Consider the following 24,579-nt stretch of genomic DNA (forward strand, 5'->3'; position numbering starts at 1 on the left):
AAACCAGAGCGCAGCTGCCGAATGAGACGATCGCAATCTTCACTGAGGAAATGAACCGTCTGTTCCGCCACGCCAACCCGGAAATGTCCGAGGAGAAGAAAGTCCGCCTGCTGATGCGTGGTGTAAAGGAGGAACTTTTCGGCGCAATGATACGAAGCCCACCGACGACCGTAGAAGAGTTTCTTCGCGAGGCCACCAGCATTGAGACGACACTCGAAATGCGGAACCAGAAATTCAACCGCCGCACGAACTCGACAAACTACGCCGGAGTTCAGTCACTGGCCACCGACGACCTGCGCGAGACCATCAGGGCAGTCGTACGAGAGGAGCTTCAAAGGATCTTCCCTTCATCGCAACCTCAAGTGGCCACAGTCGCCGAAATTGTCAAAGAAGAAGTTCAACAATCGCTCGGAGTTCCCGAGTTACAACCCAATCTCGCAACGCCAGCCAGAAGCGATGACCTACACCGCCGTCGCTCGCCGTCAAGGTCCCCCTCCACGACCGCGCCAGGGCCCTGCAACGCCACAATTCCGTCGACCACCGCCGCCGCCGCCAGCACGCCCACCCGTCGCCCAGCGCAGCTACCCGAGGAAGACAGACATTTGGCGAGCCCCCGACCACCACCCGCTCTGCTATGACTGCGCAGAAGCCGGCCATGTGTATCGCCGATGCCCATACCGCGACTTGGGACTGAGAGGGTTCGCCGTCAACGCGCCGCGTCCACAGCTTGGAGAGCGCCCACGTGAACCGAAGTGTTGCTGACAAACTTCAGCCAGGAGTTCAAGCACTTCAATAAGGGCACGACGATCGCGTACATCGAGGAAATTCTGAAAACCAGTAATATTTGTCCTCTCGGATTCCGCCACATCTACCCCAACGACCATGGTTCCCGAACCAGACTATGACATTAATCCAAGTCTCCCCCTGATTAAGCAACAGCAGCTCAGAAGTCAGCTCCAACGATACAAAGGCTGCTTTTCGACGTCATCGAGGATTCAACAGACACCAGTCATCAAGCATCGAATAATAACCGAGGAGTGCGCTCGACCACTCCGCCAGAGCCCTTACCGAGTTTCGCCGCGAGAACGTGAAGCTATAAGACAACAAGTCGACGAAAGGCTGCACGGCGACATCATCCAGCCGTCGAAAAGCCAGTGGGCATCTCCTGTAGTCTTAGTGAAGAAAAAGGACGGAACCCTACGTTTCTGCGTCGATTATCGTCGACTGAACAAAATCACAAAGAAGGATGTATACCCCCTACCACGGATAGACGACGCATTAGATCGGCTCTGCAACGCAAAATACTTCTCTTCGATGGATCTCAAGTCTGGCTACTGGCAAATAGAAGTCGACGAGAGAGATCGCGAAAAGACCGCCTTCATCACGCCAGACGGCCTCTACGAGTTCAAGGTCATGCCATTCGGACTCTGCTTGGCGCCTGCAACATTCCAGCACGTCATGGACACTGTGTTAGCAGGATTGAAGTGGGAGACCTGTCTTGTTTACTTGGATGACGTCGTCGTCCTCGCCGAAAATTTCGACGATCCCCTTAGGCGACTTGCGACAATACTAGAGGCCATCAAGTCATCAGGGCTCACTCTGAAGCCAGAAAAGTGCCGCTTCGCTTATGATGAGTTTGTGTTCCTAGGCCACGTCATCAGCAAGTCTGGAGTTTGCCCCAACCCGCAGAAGACAGCTGCCATCGCAAAGTTCCCGCAGCCCATCGACAAGAACGCAGTGCATAGATTTCTTGGCATGTGTGCCTACTACAGGCGATTTGTCAAGGACTTTTCACGTATCACTGAGCCGCTGACACAGCTAACTAAATGTGACGTCGAGTTCAAGTGGGAAACGCCGCAGGCCGACGCATTTCAAGAACTCAAACGACGCATGCAGTCGCCGCCCGTACTTGCGCACTTCGACGAGCACGCCGATACCGAAATCCACACTGACGCCAGTAGCCTAGGCCTCGGTGCCGTCCTAGTCCAGAGAAAAGATGGTCATGAACATGTGATAGCTTACGCTAGCTGGTCGTTGTCAAAAGCGGAAGGCAATTATTCTACAACTGAAAAGGAATCCCTCGCCATCGTTTGGGCTACAGCGAAATTTCGCGCGTACCTATATGGCAGGCCATTCAAAGTAACCTATAAGTCCGGACGAAAACAATCTGATGCCGATTGCCTATCAAGCACCCCCATTGACTCACCGCCGCAAGATGACGAAAATGACGACACCTTCCTTGGCATTTTAAGCGCAGAAGACTTCGCTGAACAGCAGCGAGCAGACCCGGAGTTGAAAAACCTCATCGAGTATTTGGAAGGACACACTGCCGTTGTCCCTAGGGCATTTAAGCAAGGATTATCTTCGTTCTCGCTTCAAAACAACCTACTCGTAAAGAAGAACTTCTCACCAGTGCGCGCCAACTACCTTCTTGTTGTCCCGTCAGGACTGCGTCCAGAAGTATTGCATACCCTACATGACGATCCGACCGCTGGACACCTCGGATTTTCCCGGACACTATCGAGGATACAGGAAAGGTATTATTGGCCGCGCCTGACCGCCGACGGTGCCCGTTATGTCAGAACACGCCGAGACTGTCAGCGACGCAAGACACCACCGACTAGACCAGCCGGATTACTACAGCCAATCGAGCCTCCTTGCCGACCATTCCAGCAGATCGGGATGGACTTGTTGGGACCCTTTCCGACGTCAACAACCGGAAATAAGTGGATCGTCGTGGCGACGGACTACCTCACCCGCTTCGCTGAAACTAAAGCACTGCTGAAAGGTAGTGCCGCCGAAGTGGCGAAATTCTTTGTCGAAAACACCCTGCTGCGACATGGCGCCCCAGAAGTCCTCATCACCGACAGAGGAACGGCCTTTACAGCGGAGCTCACCCAGGCTATTCTGCAATACAGTCAGACAAGGCACTGGAGGACAACTGCCTACCACCCGCAGACTAATGGTCTCACGGAGCGGCTGAATAAGACCCTCGCCGACATGCTAGCAATGTACGTCGACGTCGAACACAAGACATGGGATGCCGTCCTGCCGTACGTAACATTCGCTTACAACACGGCGGTGCAAGAAACAACACAGATCACGCCGTTCAAGTTGGTTTACAGCAGGAACCCGACGACGACGCTCGACGCCATGCTGCCGCATGTAACTGACTAAGAGAATCTTGACGTCGCTACCTATCTCCAGCACGCCGAAGAAGCTTGACTGCTCACCCGCCTACGGATCAAAAACCAGCAGCGAACCGACAGCCGACACTACAACCTCCGACGACGCTTCGTCGAGTACCAGCCCGGCGACCGTGTTTGGGTATGGACCCCGATACGCCGACGAGGCCTGAGTGAGAAACTATTGCGACGCTATTTCGGACCCTACAAGGTCATCCGACGTATTGGCGCACTGGACTATGAAGTCGTGCCAGACGGCATTTCGCATTCACAGCGGCGTCGCGTACGACCTGAAGTGGTCCACGTGGTGCGTCTTAAACCGTTTTACCGACGCTAACAAACTTTCCTTATTTTGTTTTTTTCTTTGCTACGAGTACTTATTTATTACTTTCGTTTGTTTGCAGCATCTGGTCGATGCTTTTTAGGAGGGGGGTATTGTCACGTGTACTTGTCTTTATCAGGCAACACTTTTTGCCGCCTAACAAATGTTATCGCACAGCGGGGGATGCGCCTGCATGTATCCGAAGTTTCTGGAAAGTTATCGATGCTTCTATCCGCTGTCTGTTGTCGCCGAACCTTGTGTTATCTGATTTCATCGTTTGACACGAATGGTGTAGAACTTTGTAGAAGGCATGCGGGTCCCAACGATTAGTCTGCAACATTCGATGACTGCTGTATAAAAGCCGACGCACTTGACCCGCTAATCAGATTTTCGACGAACGACGAGCGTGTTTGCCGCTATCGTTGTGCTATAAGTGTAGCCTGTTTTTTGGGCACAGGTTCGCCCAATGAAAGTTAGTTTTGTCGTTCATAGTATTGCTACGGTGTTATTCAACGTCACCACCACGTGACAATAGGAGGCTGCAGCACGAGTGCTGTTAAGTGTGCATGCAATGAACTTAAGCACACTTCGTGTACATGAATATATACATTTGCAAATTATCGATCCATTTCAATTTTCAGGAAGATGCCAAGGGTGTTCAAGAGAAAGCATTCCGGCAAAGTGCACACATTGAACAATTTGATGTTGGATGCTGTGAGATTGGTGTGCAACGAAAAGAAAAGTATAAGAGACATAGCAGAAGCTTTTAAAATATCAATATCATCGCTTGGTCGAGCAGCGAAGAAGTACAAAGAATGTGATGACAGAGGCGGCGTCTTGTTCAAGTCCAATTTGGTCTGTGGAACACAGCAGAAGTCTTCACAGCAGAAGGTGAAATACTCTTGAAAGAGTATTTGCTGAAAGCAAGGAAGACGCATTATTGGCTTACGAAAATGCAGGTTCGTTCACTGGCGTACCGCTTTGCAACAGCCTTAAACCGGAAGTGCTCGGCATCATGGGAAGTCAACAAGGTAGCTGGAGGAGGCTCGTTTATGGGCTTTATGGACCGCCATCCAAAGCTATCGCTTCGATTGCTGGAAGCGACCAGTCTTGGTAGGGAACAAGCTTCATCAAGAACAATGTTTATGCTTTTCTGAAAGGCATCTACGACCGATATAAGCTAACTCCGGACTGCATCTACAATTGCGATGAAACGGGCTTCACAACTGCACACAATCCGCCAAAGATAGTAGCAGCACGTGGTGAGAAGCAAATTGGTCAAGTCACATCAGCAGATCACGGTGAATTGGTGTCTGTTTTGTGCAGTGTCAATGGCATAGGAAAAGCTCTGCCGCCAGTGTTAATTTTTCCACAGGTGAAACTTAAAGATTTTTTTTCTGAAAGGCGCCCCAGACAGAACTCTTGGTTTGGCAAACAGATCAGAGTGGATGTCTAGTGAAATGTTTTGCTGGCATTAGAACACATTATGAGGCATACAAAGTGCTTGAAGGAAGCACCCATTCTTCTAATTCTTGACAATCATGAAAGCTATGTCAGCATCAGCACCATCAACAAGGCTAAAGAGAGTGGCATAATTCTGCTGACTTTTCCTCTACACTGTAGCCACCGCCTGCAGTCACTTGATATGTCCATATATGGTGCATTCAAATCTCGGTACAATGCTGCTTGCAATGCTTGGCTCATAAATAACCCAGGGAAGGCAGTCTTCATCTATAATGTTGGAGAACTATTGGGATCTGCCTACGTATTAACGGTGACACAAAAGGACATAATCTCGGGCTTTCAGAAAATGGGCATTTGGCCTTTCAATAGTGAACCCTTCACTTCGGATGACTACTTGATGTCATCGGTAATTGGGGAACCGACGTGTAACATCCCCAAGTGGAGAAGTGTCACGGCAGACAGCCACCGTCATCAGTGAAACAAACAGCTCAAGGCTTCTGGCAAATGTTTTGAACTCTGAGACAAACACCGAGGGAGCTCAAAACGTCCCTACACAACTCTTCACGCCTACTGTCGATAAAGCAGCCTCGATGCCAGCGGCATCTCCAAGCCGAATTATTCCTAGTGATCTTAGGCCCTACCCTAAGGCTGCACCGCACAAGACAGGCCAAAAAGGAAGGTACGGCAAAAGTCCTTACACCGGAGAAACATGCAATTGAGCAAGAAGCTGCAGAGAGGTTTTTACAACACAGCCTGAAAAAAAGAGCGCTTAATCAGCACATTTAAGACTGCCGCCACTACTCGTCCTAAAAAGAAACGGTGTCTTCAGAAGGATTTCAGTTCTTCAAGTGAAGAAGAGACTGTTGCCGTTGCATTCGATGATTCTGACGGTGACATCTCAGATTTCAATAATGAGATGCAGGAAATTTCTGAGGCCGATTGGCCAAATCAAGCTGTTAAAGCGACGAAGGGTGACTTTGATCTTGTCAGGTTTAGTAAAAAAAAATCTGACGTCTATTACACTGGTAAAGTCGAGAGCAGTGACAACGTTGATGTGTGTGTCCACTTTCTAGACAAGAAAGAGAGCTAAAAATTTTACTTTCCTCATAAAGATATAGGCAATGTACCAGTCACAGACATGGTGATGAAGGTGCCAGTTCCTAAAACTATCGGGGGAACAAAGCGTCTGCGACCTTGCGTCAAGTTTGATGTTGACCTATCGGCTTATAACGTTTGCTGAAGACGTTGGAACCAGTGCGTTGCAAATGTCCCATTCCTCCCAGATGATGTCCCACTCCACCCAAAGGGAGGGGTGGAATGGGACAGATTCTAGCTGTTAGAAACTATTTTTTTAAAGCTGCGCCAGAAGCGGTAGGAACCAGTGCTCCTCAGAATTGTGCAGCATGTTTCGACTTGTACTGTAATCCATCAAAGAACTGGTTGCATTTAAAATAAACAAAACTAAAAATATGTTTATGATACGTCTCATAAAAATACGTCCCATTCCTCCCGACTCTTCCCTACAGTGTTCCATTTATCAGTTTTGTATCATTTGTATTAGTTTTATATCAGTTTCGTGGTGTTGAATAAGAACACTGTCTCCTAGTTATAGCTAACCATCTCCATCATTTTGTTGTTGGTACGGTGGCGTCTGTAGTATAGTGTCGCCCCCTGTCAGATCTCTGTGTCATCGTACATGTATGTTTTGTAGTTGTTTAGCTAGATGGCGCACCCCCCTTCTGTCATGTGACGAGCTTGGACCAATCGGGAGTTGTCATCTGGCATGTGAAGCCTTTTTAATAATAAATGGCCGCGGGTCGGCTGAGTCTTCGTTCCAGTTTTCATCAGGAGCAGTTAGCTCCGTGTCTCCTTCACTGCGCCGGCGCTAGCCGCGCGTTCGCCGGTCGGGGCCCCCCGCTTGCCTGCCGTTGCCGGCACAACAGCGTCCCACAGGGCGGAGTATTGAGCCCTATTCGCTTTAACCTAACTATGATTGGCCTTGCTGAAATATTACCCAAGACAGTTCACCTATCAATTTATGCTGATGCTATTTGTCTGGTCTTCTGCAGTGACTCGTCTTCAAGTGCGTGCAAGAATTCAGGGGGCAGCCACCCTAACTCGCTTGTATCTCCGCAAACAAGGCCTTAGTATGTCCATAGAAAGATGCGTGTTAGTCGCGTTTACGTGCAAACCCATGGCACCGTACCCTGTTTCTCTCAAGGGCCAGGGTATCAAATACCAGAAGTATCCCTGCTTCTTAGGTGTGATTATTGACAGGGACCTTTCATGGAGCCCCACTGCATCTACCTGTGCGGAAAAACCTGGGCACGTCGGTATGTTCCATGCTGCAGCTGTACAGAGCACTGTTTCTTGGCTTTTTGCAGTACATCTTGTCGGTTTTGGTGAACATGTGTAAAACAAACATTCGTAGCCTCGAAAGTTTGCAAGGCCAGGCTCTACGGACATGCTCTACAGACTACCGCGATGTGCCTCGACTCGTGCAACACTCGTGCTTACTAGAGACTACTTGCTTTCAACATATATAATGATTGGCGACCCAAAAGCACACATTACCCAGTCACTATATTGCTGCTTTGCCAGCACGAAGACCTCAAGCCACATTTTCCAAACTTGTTGTGACACACCAGAGCTACCTTCCGTTGGGTTTTACCCAACAGCAAGACCACTGTTACCCTTCTGGTGCCTTGGTAAGCCACAAGTACGCCTCACGATTCCAGGAATTACGAAGACGACCCGTCAATCAACAGTGGCTCTACGTCAGTTCACACTGTCATTACTGAACGAGGCATATGAACAAAGAATGCCGCTTTACACTGATGGATCTGCCTCAGCTATCAGCTCCACAGGCGCTGGTTAAATTTAAAAAGTGTCCCATATAACAAGCTCTACAGCAACAGAACTTGCCGCTCTACGTGTTGCTGTTAATTACACCGTGCAAGCCAAACCTTGAAACTGGGTCGTTCTTTGTGACTCCTAGGCAGCCCTTCAGAGTCTGCAGTCAGCCTTACAACGCAAGACCCATGAACAACTGGTGTTTGAGACCAGAGAGGTTCTCCATCACACGCACATAAATGGAAACAACACCATCTTCCTATGGCTTCCGGGACGCTGTGGCATCGGCAGAACGGAAATGACCTTGCTGATGGTGAGGCCTGGTCAGTCCATAAAGAAATTGTGACACTTCCTGTACCCTTATCAAGGACAGACGCTGTGAGGAGTCATTTACATGCTCAAATCAAGACTGAAACTTTGTGGAACACTTCGATTTTCTCCAACTGTCATCTCCAGCGGCTGGATCCTACACTGAGGCTGCAGATTCCATCAAACTTCTTCTGCCGTGATGCAACTTTACTGTGCCACCTGTAGTTAGGGGTGGCTTTTATAAAAGCCTACTCATTCCTTACTGGAATGGCCAACAAACCAATTTGTGACTTGTGGAAATTTGAAGAGACGATCGAGCTCGTGTTGTGTTTTTGTAACCTCTATGAGATTGAACGCAATATTTATTCGGACGGGGTTAAGCTGATTAGATAGCAGACCTTTTCAGAGACTAACATTCTTGGACAATGGCCCCACGCATCGCAGGCTAACAAAGTGATGTGGGCACTGCTACGTTTCATGAAATTGACTGACCTCAGTGACCGATTATAGACGCGAAGTTATGGACATCCACACGTATTCACACTGATAGTACCTTCTTCCCTCCCGCTCCTTTCTTCCCTTAAACACCTTCCCCTGTCTAGGGTGGCAAACCGGACGTGCACCTGGTTGAACTTCCTACCTTTCCTTCATTCTTTTCCTCCTCCTACTCCTCTCGCTGTTGTTGTGTGACTTTGTTTCAGAAATAGTGTCCTGTTTCAGCTACACGGAATTTCACAAAAAGTTGAATTTTCTGAGAATATCTCTCGGTATTCTATCAGGTTAATGTCTTCGTGACCACTAGGAACTCGGTATAATGCAAAATGTGGCAGATAATTAATAAGGATATCTTAAATAACTGCTTAATTAGCAATTATAGAGCATTGCAATTCTGGAATTAAGGACCCAAAGTCATATCATTAACTCAACAAAAACTTCTCTAAACAAAATTGTCTTGGGTGCTAGAGCCTGCAGTATTTTGGCACTGCAGGCGGCCCAGTAGGGCAGTACCGAAAGAAATATGAAATAGGGCACCAGTGATGTCGATCTCTCTATCCTCTCCATTGTAGGGCACCAGCGATGTCGATCTCTCTATCCTCTCCATTGTGAGTTAAGACCAACAGTAGCGCAAGCTTTTGCTGGCACGGGCTTCATGGTGGCCTTCTAGTTTTTTGCAGGGTGATACCAGGAATCAACGCAGAGCACGCTCTCTTCCGTTTCCAACCTTGTGGCGGTACCACAGCTCAGATGATCACATTTGCCAATAGCAGCAAATAAAGAAAGGGTTTGTGGATCAGAATGAAGAGAACTCATGATTGTCATAGCATTGGCGCCTACGCAGCAAGAAAGCAGGTGGCATTTTCCGATAGGGTGTGGAGATCAGCATCACTGACGCATTAATTTTCGTTTGGGTTTAGGGCTGGCGACAGGCAAAATACTGCACGCCGTAGTGCCTACGACGATTTTTGGGAAGTTGTTGTTGGGCAACATATGACTTTTGGGCTTCAATTTTGCAAATGCAATACTGCCTCTAAAATCGCTAATTAAAACTTTATCTGTATTGGCTGCCAAGCCATAGATGTGCAGTAGATGTGCAAATGTGCCTATCACAAGTTATCATTGCATCACCGTGTTATTTGGTGCAGAAAATAAAACAGCCTGTATACCTGCTACATTAGCAATCTCTGGGAACGAAAGCGAATGAGGGTGTGGGGGAGGGTTCAAGGCCGCTGTGCTGGTGCTGAAACATCACCCCCACTCCCCAGAAATGTTCGGTATCCTCGCCTTCCTGACTACACCCGGGAAAGGGGAGGGGGAGGAGGGGGGGTTGACAGGAGACCTATGGGTCCCAGGTGCCAGATGGCCTAGCTACGTCACAGCACACAACTAGGTGTATTCAGGGTATTTATAAGCCAATGCTCAAGGGAAATGAGCCAGTTCAGCTGTTCTCATACTATATGCTGAATTCGGTTATTTTCTTAAACGAATTAATTAACAATTGGTTTCTCTGAGTTCTCTTTAGCTCATTATATATTCTTTTCATGCCTTTTTGTGAGCAAGCTTAATCATAGACTTTTCTGGCAATCCTGCTTGTTATCCCAGTTTGTTTTATTTTTACCTACTTTATTCTTTCATTCCATTTAACTAGTTTTCCTGCTTATTTCCATTTTTATATTCCTGTACATGTTGGCCAACTTTTTATCTGTTGTTGATGCATTAGAAATGGAATATGCATAATTGCACTTCGACCTTTTTATATGACGATCATTCTAAATTTTTCTTCCCATTTTTAATACTCGTGCTGAAGCATCACCCCCCCCTCCCCCTACTCCCCGGATATTTTCGATATCCTCGCCTTCCTGACTACACCCGGGGGAGGGGGGGAGGGTGTATCGTAGCATCTAGGAAGACGAACATGCTGGGCTGGGGCAGTGGGGGAAAGAACTCTGATTTATTGCACATGTGTACATATATAGGATTTAGGAAGGGGTGTGTCTTATTATCAAGAACAGATAAGTTGCTCGCACAGCATGCACATGGTGCATGCGTTTTGAAATACGATGCGCTTGCGCGGAACACGTGTGGCGCTCGGCACCCAAGATACGATACATCTTCCTTTGTACGAAAAACAAAACAAGAAATGGGAAAAGAGCATTAATGAAAATTGTCAGACACTTTAGTTCAAGCAACTTGCGCGAAGTTCTCGTCGTAGGCCAAACGTTGAGGCGGTCGACGTTGTCTGAGCGACCTCCTTGGGGCTGGTGTGGACGAGACACTAATTGGGGCACAGGGCTCAGAGGGAATAGACGGGGCTGTACATTCTGTGTAGCTAGGTGCCGACCCATTTCTTTGGCCCGAGTTTCCCTCGAAGTCATCGTCGTCGTCTTCCTGTACGCTGCGTTAGAAGGGCTCCCGGGTCAATAGCAGGTGCTGCCGGTTGCGCCTCAACACCATGCCGTTTTCTGTGACGACTGTATACGACCTCGGGTAACCAGCAGGCTTGAGAACTTTCGCTTTCATGTTCCATGCACCTTTCTTGATCCGGACCGTATCTCCAGGGCTCAGGCGTGCCATTGATCCCCTAGAGTGGTCTGTTTGAAGGCGCCGGATGACCTCGTGACTGGGGTTGCCTTGAACGTCGGAAATTGTTGTGCGAAGCCTTCACCCATCAGCAGCTCAGCGGGCGACGCGTCGCACTCCAGAGGAGTGGTCCTGAAAGCGAGCAGTCCCAACCAGAAATTTTGTTTCAGTTAAGTCGTTTTCTTGAGGATACGCTTAGTTATCTGAACACCTTTTTCTGCCAACCCGTTAGAACGTGGGTATCCCGGGCTAGACGTGACATGCCTAAAATCATACAATTGTGAGAACAACGTGAATTCGTGACATGAAAATTGAGGGCCATTGTCAGAACAAACTTCTATGGGAATGCCGTGTCTAGCAAAGATCGAACTTGTTGCGTCAACTACTGTTTTGGCCGAGGTGTCTTTGAGCAGTTCCACTTCAGGAAAGTTGGACAGGGCGTCGTAAACGCACAGGTACAACCTTCCGCCGTATTAAAAAATGTCAATGCCGACACGGTACCATGGTTGATCTGGCACAGGGCGCATCAGTAGAGGCTCTCGAGGTTGGCTATATGCATATTTCTTGCAGATAGAACATGTCGGTACGAAAGATTCTATGTCCGAGTTCATTCCTGGCCAAAAAACTAACTGTCTTGCCCTGGCTTTGCTCTTGTTGATTCCCAAGTGCCCTTGATGAATTCTTTCCAGTGTCTCTCTTTTCATGCTAGCCGGAATAACTACTTTGCAGTCTTTGAGCAACACTCCTTTCACGTGTGATAACTCGCCTTGGAATTGTTTCCACAGCCCCTCCAAGCATTTTCCAGCTTCTAGATCTTACAGCACGTTTCTTCGCTGTTCCTCACACGCCATTTCCGCAGCCAGCCACCTCCATGTGTTCTCACTAACAAGTGAGGAAACCGTACTCATGGCATGCACCTCTACATCGTTGCTGTCGAGGTCGCAGGCCGTTGTCTTGGTTGTGGCACGGCACAGCATGTCAGCCAGGAGGAGCTGCTTGCCTGGAACAAATTTTAATTGAACGTCATAACGCAGCAATTTCAGAAAAAAAATCTTTGCAACCTCGGAGGCATATCACCAATCGCCTTCTGCGAGATAGCGATCAGAGGGCGGTGGTCTGTTTCAGCAGTAAATTGGCGACCATAGACGAAATGATTAAATCTTTCGCAGCCAAAAACCACGGCCATAGCTTCTTTCTCAATTTTAGAATAACGCTGTTGCGTTTCGGCAAACGCTCGCGATGCATATGCCACGGGCTTCCATGTGTCGTGACACTGCAACAAAGCGGCTCCGATTCCTTCTCGGGATGCATCGCATGACACTTTTGTTGCTTTGGCCGGATCGAATACCGACAACATGGGCTGTCTGCTGAGGTAGTCACATAGTTCTCGCCATTCCTTTTCGTGGTTATTGGTCCATTCAAAGACAACGTCTTGTCTGATCAAGCTCCCCAGAAGAGCTGTTCTTTGAGCTAAACATGGAAGAAACTTGCCGAAATAATTGACGACACCTAGCATCCTTTGCACCGCGAGCTTGTCTTCTGGGGCCGGCATGTGCAGCATACAATTAATCAGCGTCTGGCTCGGCCTGATGCCTGCTTTATCGATTACATCTCCAAGAAACTCGATTTCATGGACGCCGATACTGCACTTATCAGGATTGAAGGTTAAGTCGGCGCATGTTGCTGCTAGCAGCACAGATTTAAGACGTTCATTGTGCTCTTCTACCGATGAGCCCCATACCAGAATGTCGTCCACGTATATTTTCACGCCGGGAAGGCCTTCGAAAATTTCATTCTGCGTTTTTTGGAACACCTCAGGGGCAGACGATATGCCGAAGGGTAATCGTAAAAAGCGGTAAGGACCAAATGGGGTTGAGAACGTGCAAATGTGCGATGTCGAGTCATCCAAGGGGATTTGGTGGAATCCAGAGTTAGTGTCTAAGCGGGAGAATACAGTTGCATCAGCTAACTCAGCTTCCATATCTTCTTGTCGCGGCATCATGTAGTGCTCCCTCTTTATGCACTCATTGATTTTCCGAGGGTCAATGCAGAGACGAATTTTCCCGTTCTTTTTTCTAGCAATCACCAAGGGACTCACCCAGTCAGTAGGCTCGGTGACTTTTGTGATGATTCCGCCGTGCTCCATCCTCTCAAGTTCACCCCGTAATGGTTTTGTCAGTGCCAACGGTACGCATCGAACTGGTTGAATGACTGGCTCGGCATTGTCTCGAAGAACCATGTGATACGCTTTGTTCACGCAGCCTGTCCCAGTGAAAATGTGACGAAATTCTTTCACGATTTCTTCACAGTCGTCCTGTGATACGCTGTGGACGCGCGAGAGCAATCCAAGTCGTTCGGTTGCTTGTAAGCCTAGGATTGCGTGACCTTTGCGCACCACAAAAAATTCGAGGGGAACAGTTCGGTCGCTCAGCGTTACTTCCATTCGGACGACTCCAAGATGTTTGATCATGTCTCCACCGTACGAATGTAGCACCACACTATTTTGCTTCATTTCAGGGCTTGGGCGCATCCTTTCGTAATTCCAATGGGCATCAACTTGACCTGAGACCCTGTATCGACTTTTAGTTCGACCGAAACGTTATTGACGTTCATTCGAACCATCCAGTCGCGTTCGCTTATGACGGCTCTTGCAGACACCTCTAAGATGCTGAAGTCATCTTTGTGATCTTGAATTTCACCTACCAGCTCGGGGGCTCTGCAGCAAATCGCAAAGTGGTTTCTCCTTTGGCATTTTCTGCACGTTCGTCCGCACGCGGGACAGTCTCTAGGCTGATGTGTGCGTCCGCACTTGAAGCATTTGTACATCTTGGCTTGCGCCATTTTTGGATTCGAGAATGCTTAGCGAATGGTGTCTACTTGCTTTTGACCTCGTTCCCAAGTTTCTTGGCGGAGAGCCGATGTTTCGGCTGCCTTGCAGACATGCTCAGCCTTCTGCAATGTCAACTCACAGTCCCTGAGAAGCTTTTCTCTCACCTTGTCGTCGTTGGTTCCGTACACAATCTGGTCTCGGACCATAGAATCCTGAAGCGCGCCGAAATTGCACGCCCGTGCCTGTTGCTTGAGGTCCCGCAAGAAGTGTTCAAATGGCTCACCTTGGCTTTGAACTCTTTTCCGAAATATGTAGCGTTCATGTACTTCGTTGGTCTGCAGCTTGATGTAATCGTCAAATTTCTTAATGACCGTTGCGTAGTTGGCCTTGTCTTAGCCTTCTGCAAAGCTGAGCGTATTAAATATCTCGATGGCGTTTTCACCTGCAACACTGGGAAACAGCGCTGTCTTCGACGACACTGATCGCTTCTTGTCATCCGGTTCTGATGCCGCAAGGAAGAGTTCGAATCTCTGCTTGAACGTCTGCCAATTCTTGCTCGCTTCTCCCGTCATGTTTAACAGACCAGGCCCAAGATACGATACAGAGGGGGGGAGGGGAGGGGGGGTTGACAGAAGACCTATGGGCCCCGGGTGCCAGATGACTTAGCTACGCCATTGTCCTTACCACAAGATAAATGTGCTTTCTTGGATCATGTTTAATCACACATGGTTGCTGTTGTCGAGGCATTGATTAATTTATGAACATTTCTTTTAAGGTTCTTTTTGTCTGTTTTTTGTGTTTTGGCACAACCTGCCTTGCATATACTTGTAACATGTTTGTAATAAACCTTCAGTTGAAAGACGGCACTTGTGTCCGTCACTTTTTTTTTCATCTGTATCTGTTGAGCTGATACATCACGAATTTGTGCCTTTGATTAGCCTTGTGTGTCGAAACTTGCCTGGCCTTGCAGGAGCATTACGGCATCCGTGAACCTCTTTGAGGACAAGACGCCCCAGTGTGGACAGCTGCGCGTGGGTCTGTGGGAAGTGATGAGCAGCGAGGGGGACCAGTCCACCCCCTGCCTCACTGGAATCATCTTTGCAGGCGAAAAGACAAAGACCATTGCTGTAAGTAGTGCGAGGAAGGAACTGGCCAATGCTTGTAGTTTTGGACTGTTGCAGTTTCAAATAACATAGATGTAAAGCAGCCTTCCTGCAAAATTCGGGCAATATTGGTTTGTGCACATTGTGACAATCTCACAAAGATGGATGTCTTTCATGCTGAAAAGGAAAAGATATGTTGCCATCACTGCTGGCCAAAAACAAAGCGAAACGCAGAACATCGAAAACCAGTGTGGCGTCTTGGCATGACCTGTCGTCAAATTAGGCAGCACCGATCGTACTATGAAAAATTGAGGAGGTGATGGGCTGGCATTGGCGGTGTGCCCATTAAACGCCAACTGCAACCAAATTTTGCACGGTTAATAGAAGAAAGTGCCTAGTTTAACCCTTTGAGGGTCGAATTATTGTGAAAAAAACTTTCCCAGGTGGTTAAATTACTTTATTACGGATCTTGACTGTACAAAATGTATAAAGTCAGGAATAAATAGTAAAAAATAATTAGGAACAGTATTTTGGTTTCGGCATCACTCAGAACTGCAAAATGTTCAATAGTATTTCCGAGCGTGGTACTCCTTGAAACACGGGTCTACGCACAGCGCCTTATCGCAGTCTGCACACCTAAAATGCGTGTCTGTTCTCTCGGAGCGAGGAGTTGTGTTGGTGCACACATGACATCCTTGCGCGCGGCTGCCTTGGGCAGAGGTCTGAGGCACCCTCTTGCGTAAGCGCGTTGCCGCAGAGAGCGAGAATACCTCGTGAGCGGCGGTGATAAACAAGCTAAGAGCAGCGCCAATCAAGATAGAAATCAACTTCTGCTGCCCCTGTGATAGCGTGCCGACAAAGAGAAAAATCACGTTTCGCACGCCTCCGTTGCGATCACGCAGCGGAACCGAAACCATGAAAGCGCGTTACCACTGAGAGCGAGAATACCTCGCGAACGGCGCTGATAAACAAGCTAAGAGCAGCGCCAATAAAGATAGAAATCAACTTCCACCGCCCTGCAAGAGAGTGCCGACAAAGAAAAAAATGACGTTTGGCGCGCCTCCGTTGCGATCACGCGGCGAAACCGAAACCGCCAAAGGGGCGTTGCCGCAGTCTGAGCGACACGCTGAAGCTAGCCATCAGTTCTGTTTATCTCCCCAAGAAGGTAGCACCAATTTGAAACGTATCTTGTAAGTGCTATGAGGTGGTAGCACCTCTCGGTGAGCATGCATCGTCATTATGGCACGAAATTTCAAATGTAGGGTCGGAATCGTACCCGTACGGCAAAGACCTTGCGGGACAGAAAACCACCGCCGTACATGTACGGCGAAAACCTTCAAAGGGTTAAGATAGTGTAGACATAAAGAAGCCTCCATGCAGAATTTAACTTTTGAAATACAAGTGTATGTCTCACAAAAAGCTTACAAGAATAGCTGTTTTTGATATTGAAAGTGAAAAAAAAATAAAATAAAAAGAAACGCTGCTATTACTGCTTGCCGGAAGTGACGCATCACTGAACGTGTGGCTCCTCGGCGTGGCCTCGGAGATTGCAACGACAAATTTGTACAATCCTGGAGGCCACACTGCTGCATAGCGTAGATACCATGGTTGCCGCTGGTTACTGCAACAAGACCTCTTGTTACCGAAGCACTTGCACTGCCGCATGCTCCAATTGGCCTCTGTGGTTCTCCAGGCATGGCGATGCAAGCTAGCCCATGAGGCCCGGTGCCCTTGGCACGCTCAAAAATCTCGGTTGTGGCGTGCTGAGACTTGAGCCACAGCGACGCCACCAGGTGCTGCATTAATCGTTTGCTCAGGTGCAGTTCCAAGGGACCCTGCGACTATTTTGCCTGCCAGTTTCTGCACCACAGCACATTCCTTGTGTTATCCCAAAGAGAATGCAAAAAAAAAGGTAAACTGAAAATTGACACAGCCAAAGAAAAGTTATTCAACTTACTAATTCAAAATAAAGCAGGTAAAAGAGGCATAAGCTTTCTCCTTTCACTCACACATTGAGGCTTTATGCTGCTTTCAGTCAAAACGCAGTTTACATCCCGCCGCATGACCGGAAGCTTTCTTTACATTGTAGTCTTCCTGCCAGGAGCCACAGCTGCGCTGTTTGATGATGCCGTTACTATGGTTACAATAACCGCACCTAGTACGAGTAAAGTTGTGTTCTGTTTAGGAGTCAGCAGCAAGTGCAGATAATGAGGTGCGACTCAGACGAGATGGGCAATCGCACACAATCCCTAGCCTTGCTGGATGTGGTGGCGCCATGTTGCTAAGGGCTTTGAAAATCAACTTGCCTATTTCTTCATGGATTTTGCTGAAAATTGGCACAAATGTTTAAAATGTCTCCGTGATGCTTCCATAAAAGTTTCAGAAGAATACCTTGGGAACATTTTATTGAGCAGAATTTTTCTTCCTTGAACTTTCTGGAGGGCCAGGGGAAATTAAAAAAGATGTGATAGAAGGCTCGTTGAGTATTGGCTGCATAGCTAAATGTGTGGTCAAGGTTGCGACAGTCTTCCTTTTTTTTTTTTTTACAAGACACAGATTTTTCGGAGTGTCATTTATTATGTTACCTTTGCATCAAGTGCACTTTCGGTGTGAACGAATGGCCACATTATAAAGTTTATAAAAAGTCGTGATAAAAAAGCGATACTGTCATGACCTGCGCTGTAGCCCAAGGAATGTGACAAAAAAAAAGTAAAAAAAGGCTAAATGGTAACAAAAGAAATCAGCTCCAGAAATTGAGCAGAAAAGCAAGAAAATAGTTTTGATAAAACCGCTCTTAAAGTTTCACCTTCTCTTCAGTTCTCTAAAAGGCACCAAATTTGTAGTCTTTTGGGTGTTTGTAGTAATTTGCGGTGCTTTGTGATCTGGGGCTTCATGGACATGTGGGTTCTGGTATTTGTATAGCATTCTTTGCTGCTGCTCTACAAAGAGCATGGTGCCTGGGTTTCGAACCAAGTAAAATGCAGAACTCTGTGTGGGCATGAATATAGTTTCAGTGTTCCAGTAGCCAGTAAAGTGAAAAGTAGCAGAAAATATAGCCATTTTACTGCAGGGGTACAGTGAACTCGAAGGCTTTCTAGTGGCGCGAGCGGCTTCTTGGGAGCGGGCCTTTAAGCGTGGAACGATGCGGCGGCTCTGGCGTTGACCACTTTTGGCAAATGCCGCTGGCTGCACTGCAGCTTGCAGCGGCGCAGCATTGTAGTGAAGGGGATTTCTTAGGACAAACTCGCTAGCCGGTACATAACAAAAACACGTCCATATGCGCGCACAGAACGAAGAAATGTTGGCGTGTCCCATGTTTCAGTTCGAAGCTAGGAACAAAAAGGGGTGCATTGGTTTAGCGAGTTCACTGTTCATAAGGAAAATCTGTTCATAAGGAAAGCGCATCCGCACAGGTGCGCTTGTTAATGGGAGGTGCCTGAAGTATAAGACAGCTCGGCTGATTACTTCAGTACTGTATGCAAATGGAGCGGTTACAGTAACCGGCACCGCTATCTGCTTCTGAGCACGCTCGAAGCCACGTCGCGTATGAATGGGTGCACCCATGAGACATTCTATCATATTTCCTTACACCCATTCTTTTTCTCACGTTTTCTGTTCTCTGTGCAAAATGACTGAATATGTGCACACTGTACCATCCCTTTATTTCAGCAGTTCCATGTACGCTACTGGCCAGGCTGGCGTGTAAAACACTATTCAATCAAAAAAATCTTAGCATCGCTCTAAATTTACATGTTAAAATCTGCAGCTCACTTCCATGTATACTGAGCAGGCAGCGATTACATGATCACTCTTTCTCTTCCAGCTTTTACCCACTGCTACTTCGCAGTCACCGCTGCCCTTATATGACAACTTGTCACAAACGCGACAAGATAGACTAGCTTTGAATGCATAATTACTTTTACCAATACACTACGCAAATGTTTGGGAGCTCACTCTACGTTGGGTTTACGGGTGGCATTCAAGAAATACAACACTTTTGCTGTACACATCTTGTTCTCCATTTCTCCCAGCTTGCGGTCATTAGACGTGGGACCAAAAGCACATGTTATTTATTCAAATTGTTCAAAAACAGTTTCTTATTTGCACATTAGTTCAAAAATTAACACAATGCATTAGAATAGGCACCAGAATGGCAGCATACATTTATGGCACTGCAGCCATATGTAACTGACTTCAGTTGCTGCCGTGCACTTTGTTTCTCATCATGCGACTTATTCAGACCCTTGATGTAGAAGTGCATTCGTGTGACGAAGAAAAAACTGATCACATTCGCGTTAATACCTTGCAATGTTCACCACAACCAACACCACCAATGCTGCTACTGTTGATGACTGCCAACAGATCCATAATGCTGTCTGGATGTAGTTAATTTTTTCTGTGTAATTCTGTGTAATTTCTGTGTAGTTAAGCTTTCTGTGTTTATCAGTGAACTTGAAGACATTTTCACTGGCTGCTTTAGCAAGAATTAACTTTCTGATAAACACAGAAAGCTTCAGTGAAGGGTAGAGAAAAACAGCGAATTCGCAAAATTTCGTGAAAATGGCAACATTTAAGCACTTTCCATCTGAAGCAGGCAGCAGAAGCTGTGTCATGCATGCATTACACTTTGTTTTCAGTACACACTTCCTTGCAACAAAGCCTGCCGCATAATAAGTAAGCCTTGAGTCACTACAGTTAATTATGTATGGGTGGTCGAGTACAGTTAGAGAGCTGCTATCAAGCGAACCTTCGGTGCCTTCAAGATCTCTCATCATGCGACAAGCCAACTGCTGCTGCTTGTACGAACTAGCAATCTGGTTTTCAACTGTCAAAAGCGAGCTTACAAATTACTCTTGAACGTTTGATCCAATGACGTTCTTGGCAAGATTGCAATAGCTAAGGCAATTAATGGCAATTAATGCCGCTTTGCGGAGCCGACGTTTCTCGTGTCAAATATGCATGCAGGTTGGGCAAAATTGTCGGAACTGCATCATTGCTAAGCGTTGCGTTTCCCTTGGCATTTGAAATTCAACATCATTAATGGTATGCATGTAGTCTCCCGCAATAAAATGCGGCTCAATGTGCAACTCGCGCAGAGTGCAATTGGATGTCAAGCGGCTTGTCAAGCCGATAGAGGTTACGTTCCCAAAGAAGTCGTCGTTCTTCATCTTTCAGGGCTTTAAAAAGAGATTTGTTGCTGGAATTCACGAATTGAAGTTTAGAGAAATAATAAAACACACAAACGGAATGTTTGCGTGTTTTTGTTTTACTTCGCACCGAAGCAAGAGAGTAGGTACTTCCACTTCGTCTGCTTGTTCGCACGGCCGTGCAGTCACGTGCGCAGGATTCGAAACTATGCCATTTTCTACCGTTCTTCAGCGGCGTGATCTGCTCTGTGATCCGCTTGTTCTGCCTCAGTATTCGTGTAGCGCTGAATTTGCTGCTAGTGCGCAAAATCATGCGCAGTGCGAAACCAGACAGTCACAACAGCTCGTGTACAGCGTCGAAAAATAATTAGGAGAAAAAAAAAAAAAAAAAGAGGAGACGGCGGGGCTCGTGACGTGTGCATCACGCGATCCCCGAGGTCCGGTATGGGAGAACGCAGGGAAGGAATTTCGCTTGCGGAGGCTAGACGGGGTGAGTGGAGAGAATGCCTCGCTAAGCAGTGGAGCTTGCCTCCTGGAATCTTGTGGTCGCGGCACTGAAATATTTCTATCTCCGCTATTATTGAGCCGCTTTGAAAAATTTGTGCAGCAGAATGCTTCCTAGAGGACACGTAACAACTTTCAGCATATAACCAAAATTTGCTGTGGGGCCTGTTGAGAGGCCCTTTAAAAGGTCGCGAAAAAGTCACTAGGCTGCCACCATAGCCAACCACATAGAAGAAAAGATTGATGTAGACGATTATGAACTGCCCCTTTTGCAGGTGTTACGTTGATGCCCATGTTCCTAGGGGTGGGCAGCGCAACCCAGACAAAAGACAAAGGAAGTACACCCGGGTTGCGCTGCCCACCCCTAGGAACATGCTCAATCACGAACTCGCCCAGCTTGAAGTGTTAATTCAATGTTAGTGCCCCTCAACTTATTGAAAACGTGACTTTGGTGATCAAGTTAGAGCTGGTGGCTCCGTATTCGTATTTGGGAATTGTTATCCCTGTAAAGTAAATTAAGTAAAAATTATGTAACGTAAAAATATTAAGTAAATGCAAGTAGGTTTTATTGAACAATAGTCCCAGCGAATAAGTCGTGTGTAATATTCTCGCTCAAGTTGCTGCAATAGCTGCAGGCTGCTCACACTGACCAGACCCTTTGCATGATTATGCAAATGTTCTGCTTAGTGCTAGGGCGATTCCACAGGAGATCAAACATGCATGTTCGCTTAAAGGCCCTTCACCAGGCCACATAGCAAATTTTGGTTATGTACTGGAAGTTGTTACATCCCCTTTTGGGAGTGTTCTACTGCAATAATTTTTCCGATTGGTTCATAGTTAGCCGAGGTAGAAATATTTCAGTGTCGCGAACCCATGAGTTCAGGAGGCGAGCGTCATTGCCAACTCAGACGCTCTCTCCACTTGCCCCGTCTAGCCTCCGCAAGCGAAATTCCTTCCCTATGTTCTCTCATACCGACCTCGAGGACCATGTGACGCATACGTCACAGGCGCCGCCTTCATTTTTTTTCTCCTCGCGTTTGTGCCTAGTCGTGCACTTCCGCTGATGGCATTGCATACTAGCTGTTGCGTTTGTGTTATTTTGTACAGTGCACGATTTTGTGCACTGTGCACGAGAACACCCAACTAGCAGTGTAAGTCAGGGCTACACATACACTGAGGCAGACACAAGCAGATCACAAAGCATGATTTGGCACGGGAACATGGCAGAAAGTGACATAGTTTCGCTCTCAGCATGCGTAAGTGCATAACGTGGGAACAAGCACCCGAAATGGAAGTACATGACTCTTGCTGCGGTGTGAAGTAAAACAAGAACACACTGACATTCGGCTTGTGTGTTCTATTATTTTTCTAAACTTCAATTCGTCTATTGAAGCAATGGATTACACAAATAACAGATGTTGCCTCGAATAATTCTCGAAGTGTCACGTGTCCACATGAGTGACATCACAGCATATACATGTACACAAGTGCCCTTGCTGATATATGTCATCTCCCCGTCTTCGAGCGTGGCGCCTGTGAGGAGGAGGGCATATGGCATTTAGTTTGAAATTTCAGCTCTTTCTGCGGCGCATAACGATGTAATGGACACTTTGCAGAAAAGTGAGCGCCCCCTGCCATAGGCCTGAGGAAGCGTTCGGGGCAATGGGTGCAAGAGTATTTGTGTGGAAAACATTTCCCGTCGCTGCCTTGTTGCTACCTGTGCCATTGAGCTTCATGGCATGAAATTCAGCTTGCATTGTTTGCTTATCCTCCTTACGTCGTGTCGAAATGATGGAGGAAGACTGCATTCCGTTTTCTTTTTTGGACACGGGATGGACTTGTGACTTTTCGCGATGCTCGATTGCCAGCCACCAGGTGCCCAGCTCCGTGCACTCAACAACCACGACCGTGCGTCAGGTTCATCGTGGTTTGGCATTTAAAAAAAGAGGGTTACGTGAAGAACGTTACACTCAATCTGAGTGTCAGTTACCCACAAGGGCTTCTTGTTCAGGCAGGTTGCATTTACCCCATTGAATTTGATGTCTGTAGATTCACTCTTGGTTTTCTCTTCCTGCAGTGTTGTAGAAGCTGAACTATATGCATTACAGTGCACATTTAGTGCTGCGCAAACTGTTACATGTATCTATTAAAACAAAGCTAAAATGAAGTTCAGGGATGAACTGGATCGAGTGGCTTGGGTAGACGCTAACACATACAACCTGTCGCGTTGACAGCTGCCGAAGCTGGCCGCATTCGGTCGGCTGGCCTTCGCTTCGTATCACTCACTTATCTCACACTTCAATTAGCAGCATAGAATGATCGCGGACTTTGCGCCCTATTTTCCAACAGACTGCATTTATGTCGTACTACTCGTTGCATCAAGTAGCCAATCTATGTGCGGTCGAATGTGTAGTGACGTGCGAGACGTTATGACATGATTTTAAAAATAATCGTTAGCAAATCTGGCCCTTGATTTTCGTTTCGTCTGGCAATAAAAATGCGTGCATTAGCTGGCGCGCACACACAGGCACGATTTAAACATGCGATATGCCGACGAAGCGAGCCCACACGCCGAGAGCTTCAAGCATACACCGAGCACAAAAGCGCACTCTGAACCCACTAGCGGACACCGGTGCACAGATGCCACACGGAAATCCTATTTTGCTGTCATTAATGTGCTCCTACGTGCATCTTTATCCATGCAGCGACCGTGCCGCTGCACCGCAGCCTGACCAGAAGTTCAGGTTTATGTGAAGATAGTTGGCACGCAGTCAGGGTGTCTAGAAAAGTTTGAAGCTGGCCTAGGATTGAAGAAGGGCAGATATTAATACAAAGGGCTCATGACAGACCAAAATTCATGACGCATACCTGTTATAAAGTGCTCGCTGCAAATCCAAATCCCGGGTTTCCAAACTGAGCCGTCCGCGTTCAACTGCTTTGTGGCGTTCACCCACGGCACTCTTTTTAGCGGGTACCGCTGCTTGGACGGAAACAACTAAATAACAAAAATAACATTAGTCTTGCCATAGTAATTCGTACATCCATACGTGGCGCAGTGCGCTGGCATGGCATTCAGAAACGTGGACACGGGAGCTTGCCTGAGCGTGCCAGAATGCCCTGCCAGGTGGGGAGTCGTCTGCTAGCTTTCCAACTGCATAAGGGGCACTTGCACATGCACAGCAGCTTTTTTGCAAAGTGTCCATTCTTAGCAGACATGATCGTGAGCGTGCTTTGTACACACTATGCTTGTCAGCTCAAAATGGCCAGAGCTGGTGAGGGGCCCTTTAAAGCGCTAAGCATGGAATGGCCTCACTATTAAAGAGTGTTGACTCACAAATCTCATGCTGGAATATTTAAAAAAAATCTTTCAACTATCTGTGGAGTTATCACATTGATACCTCGCTTTCTCTCTCTTTGTGTCTCCGTTAATACACTTTAAGTTGCACAGCGGAGAAGCCAAGAGGTCAAAGCCTGAGCCATAAGTCGAGTGTCGCGCTGCCCCATGGCGGCCGCAGTAAACTATGCTATGCAGTGCCACCTCAGAGGTCGTGCCCAGCAGACAGAGTGCAAAGATTAAATTATTTTTGTCTTTTTCATATCGCAGAACTATGTATTTATCATTAATTTATCTAAAAATTAACAATTACGCATTACTGAGAATACTCCCTCGACCACGAAATGAGCCAATAGCCTTGGTGGGTCCAGCTGCTTTGCGATGACACTGCATGTCAACATTGCAGGAGCAAAAGCAAGGGATTTTTTTAATGTGTTTCACAGGAGATTG

The 24,579-nt window shown here is 47.3% G+C and overlaps 1 protein-coding gene and 2 pseudogenes across 1 annotated transcript in view; all 3 read left to right on the plus strand.

Moving 5' to 3' along the window:
- Positions 1-24,579, plus strand: part of LOC126529734 (uncharacterized) — a 184,109-nt gene that overhangs the window by 97,616 nt on the left and 61,914 nt on the right. The window contains exon 6 of the mRNA XM_055069954.2: positions 15,012-15,168. Coding sequence (XP_054925929.1) covers positions 15,012-15,168 — 157 coding nt within the window. The remainder of the gene's footprint in view (positions 1-15,011; positions 15,169-24,579) is intronic.
- On the plus strand, positions 4,153-4,897 carry LOC140213260 (uncharacterized; annotated as a pseudogene).
- LOC140213261 (uncharacterized) lies at positions 4,956-6,392 on the plus strand (annotated as a pseudogene).

Source organism: Dermacentor andersoni, chromosome 9 (genome assembly GCF_023375885.2).
Source record: "Dermacentor andersoni chromosome 9, qqDerAnde1_hic_scaffold, whole genome shotgun sequence".
Lineage (NCBI taxonomy): Eukaryota > Metazoa > Arthropoda > Arachnida > Ixodida > Ixodidae > Dermacentor > Dermacentor andersoni.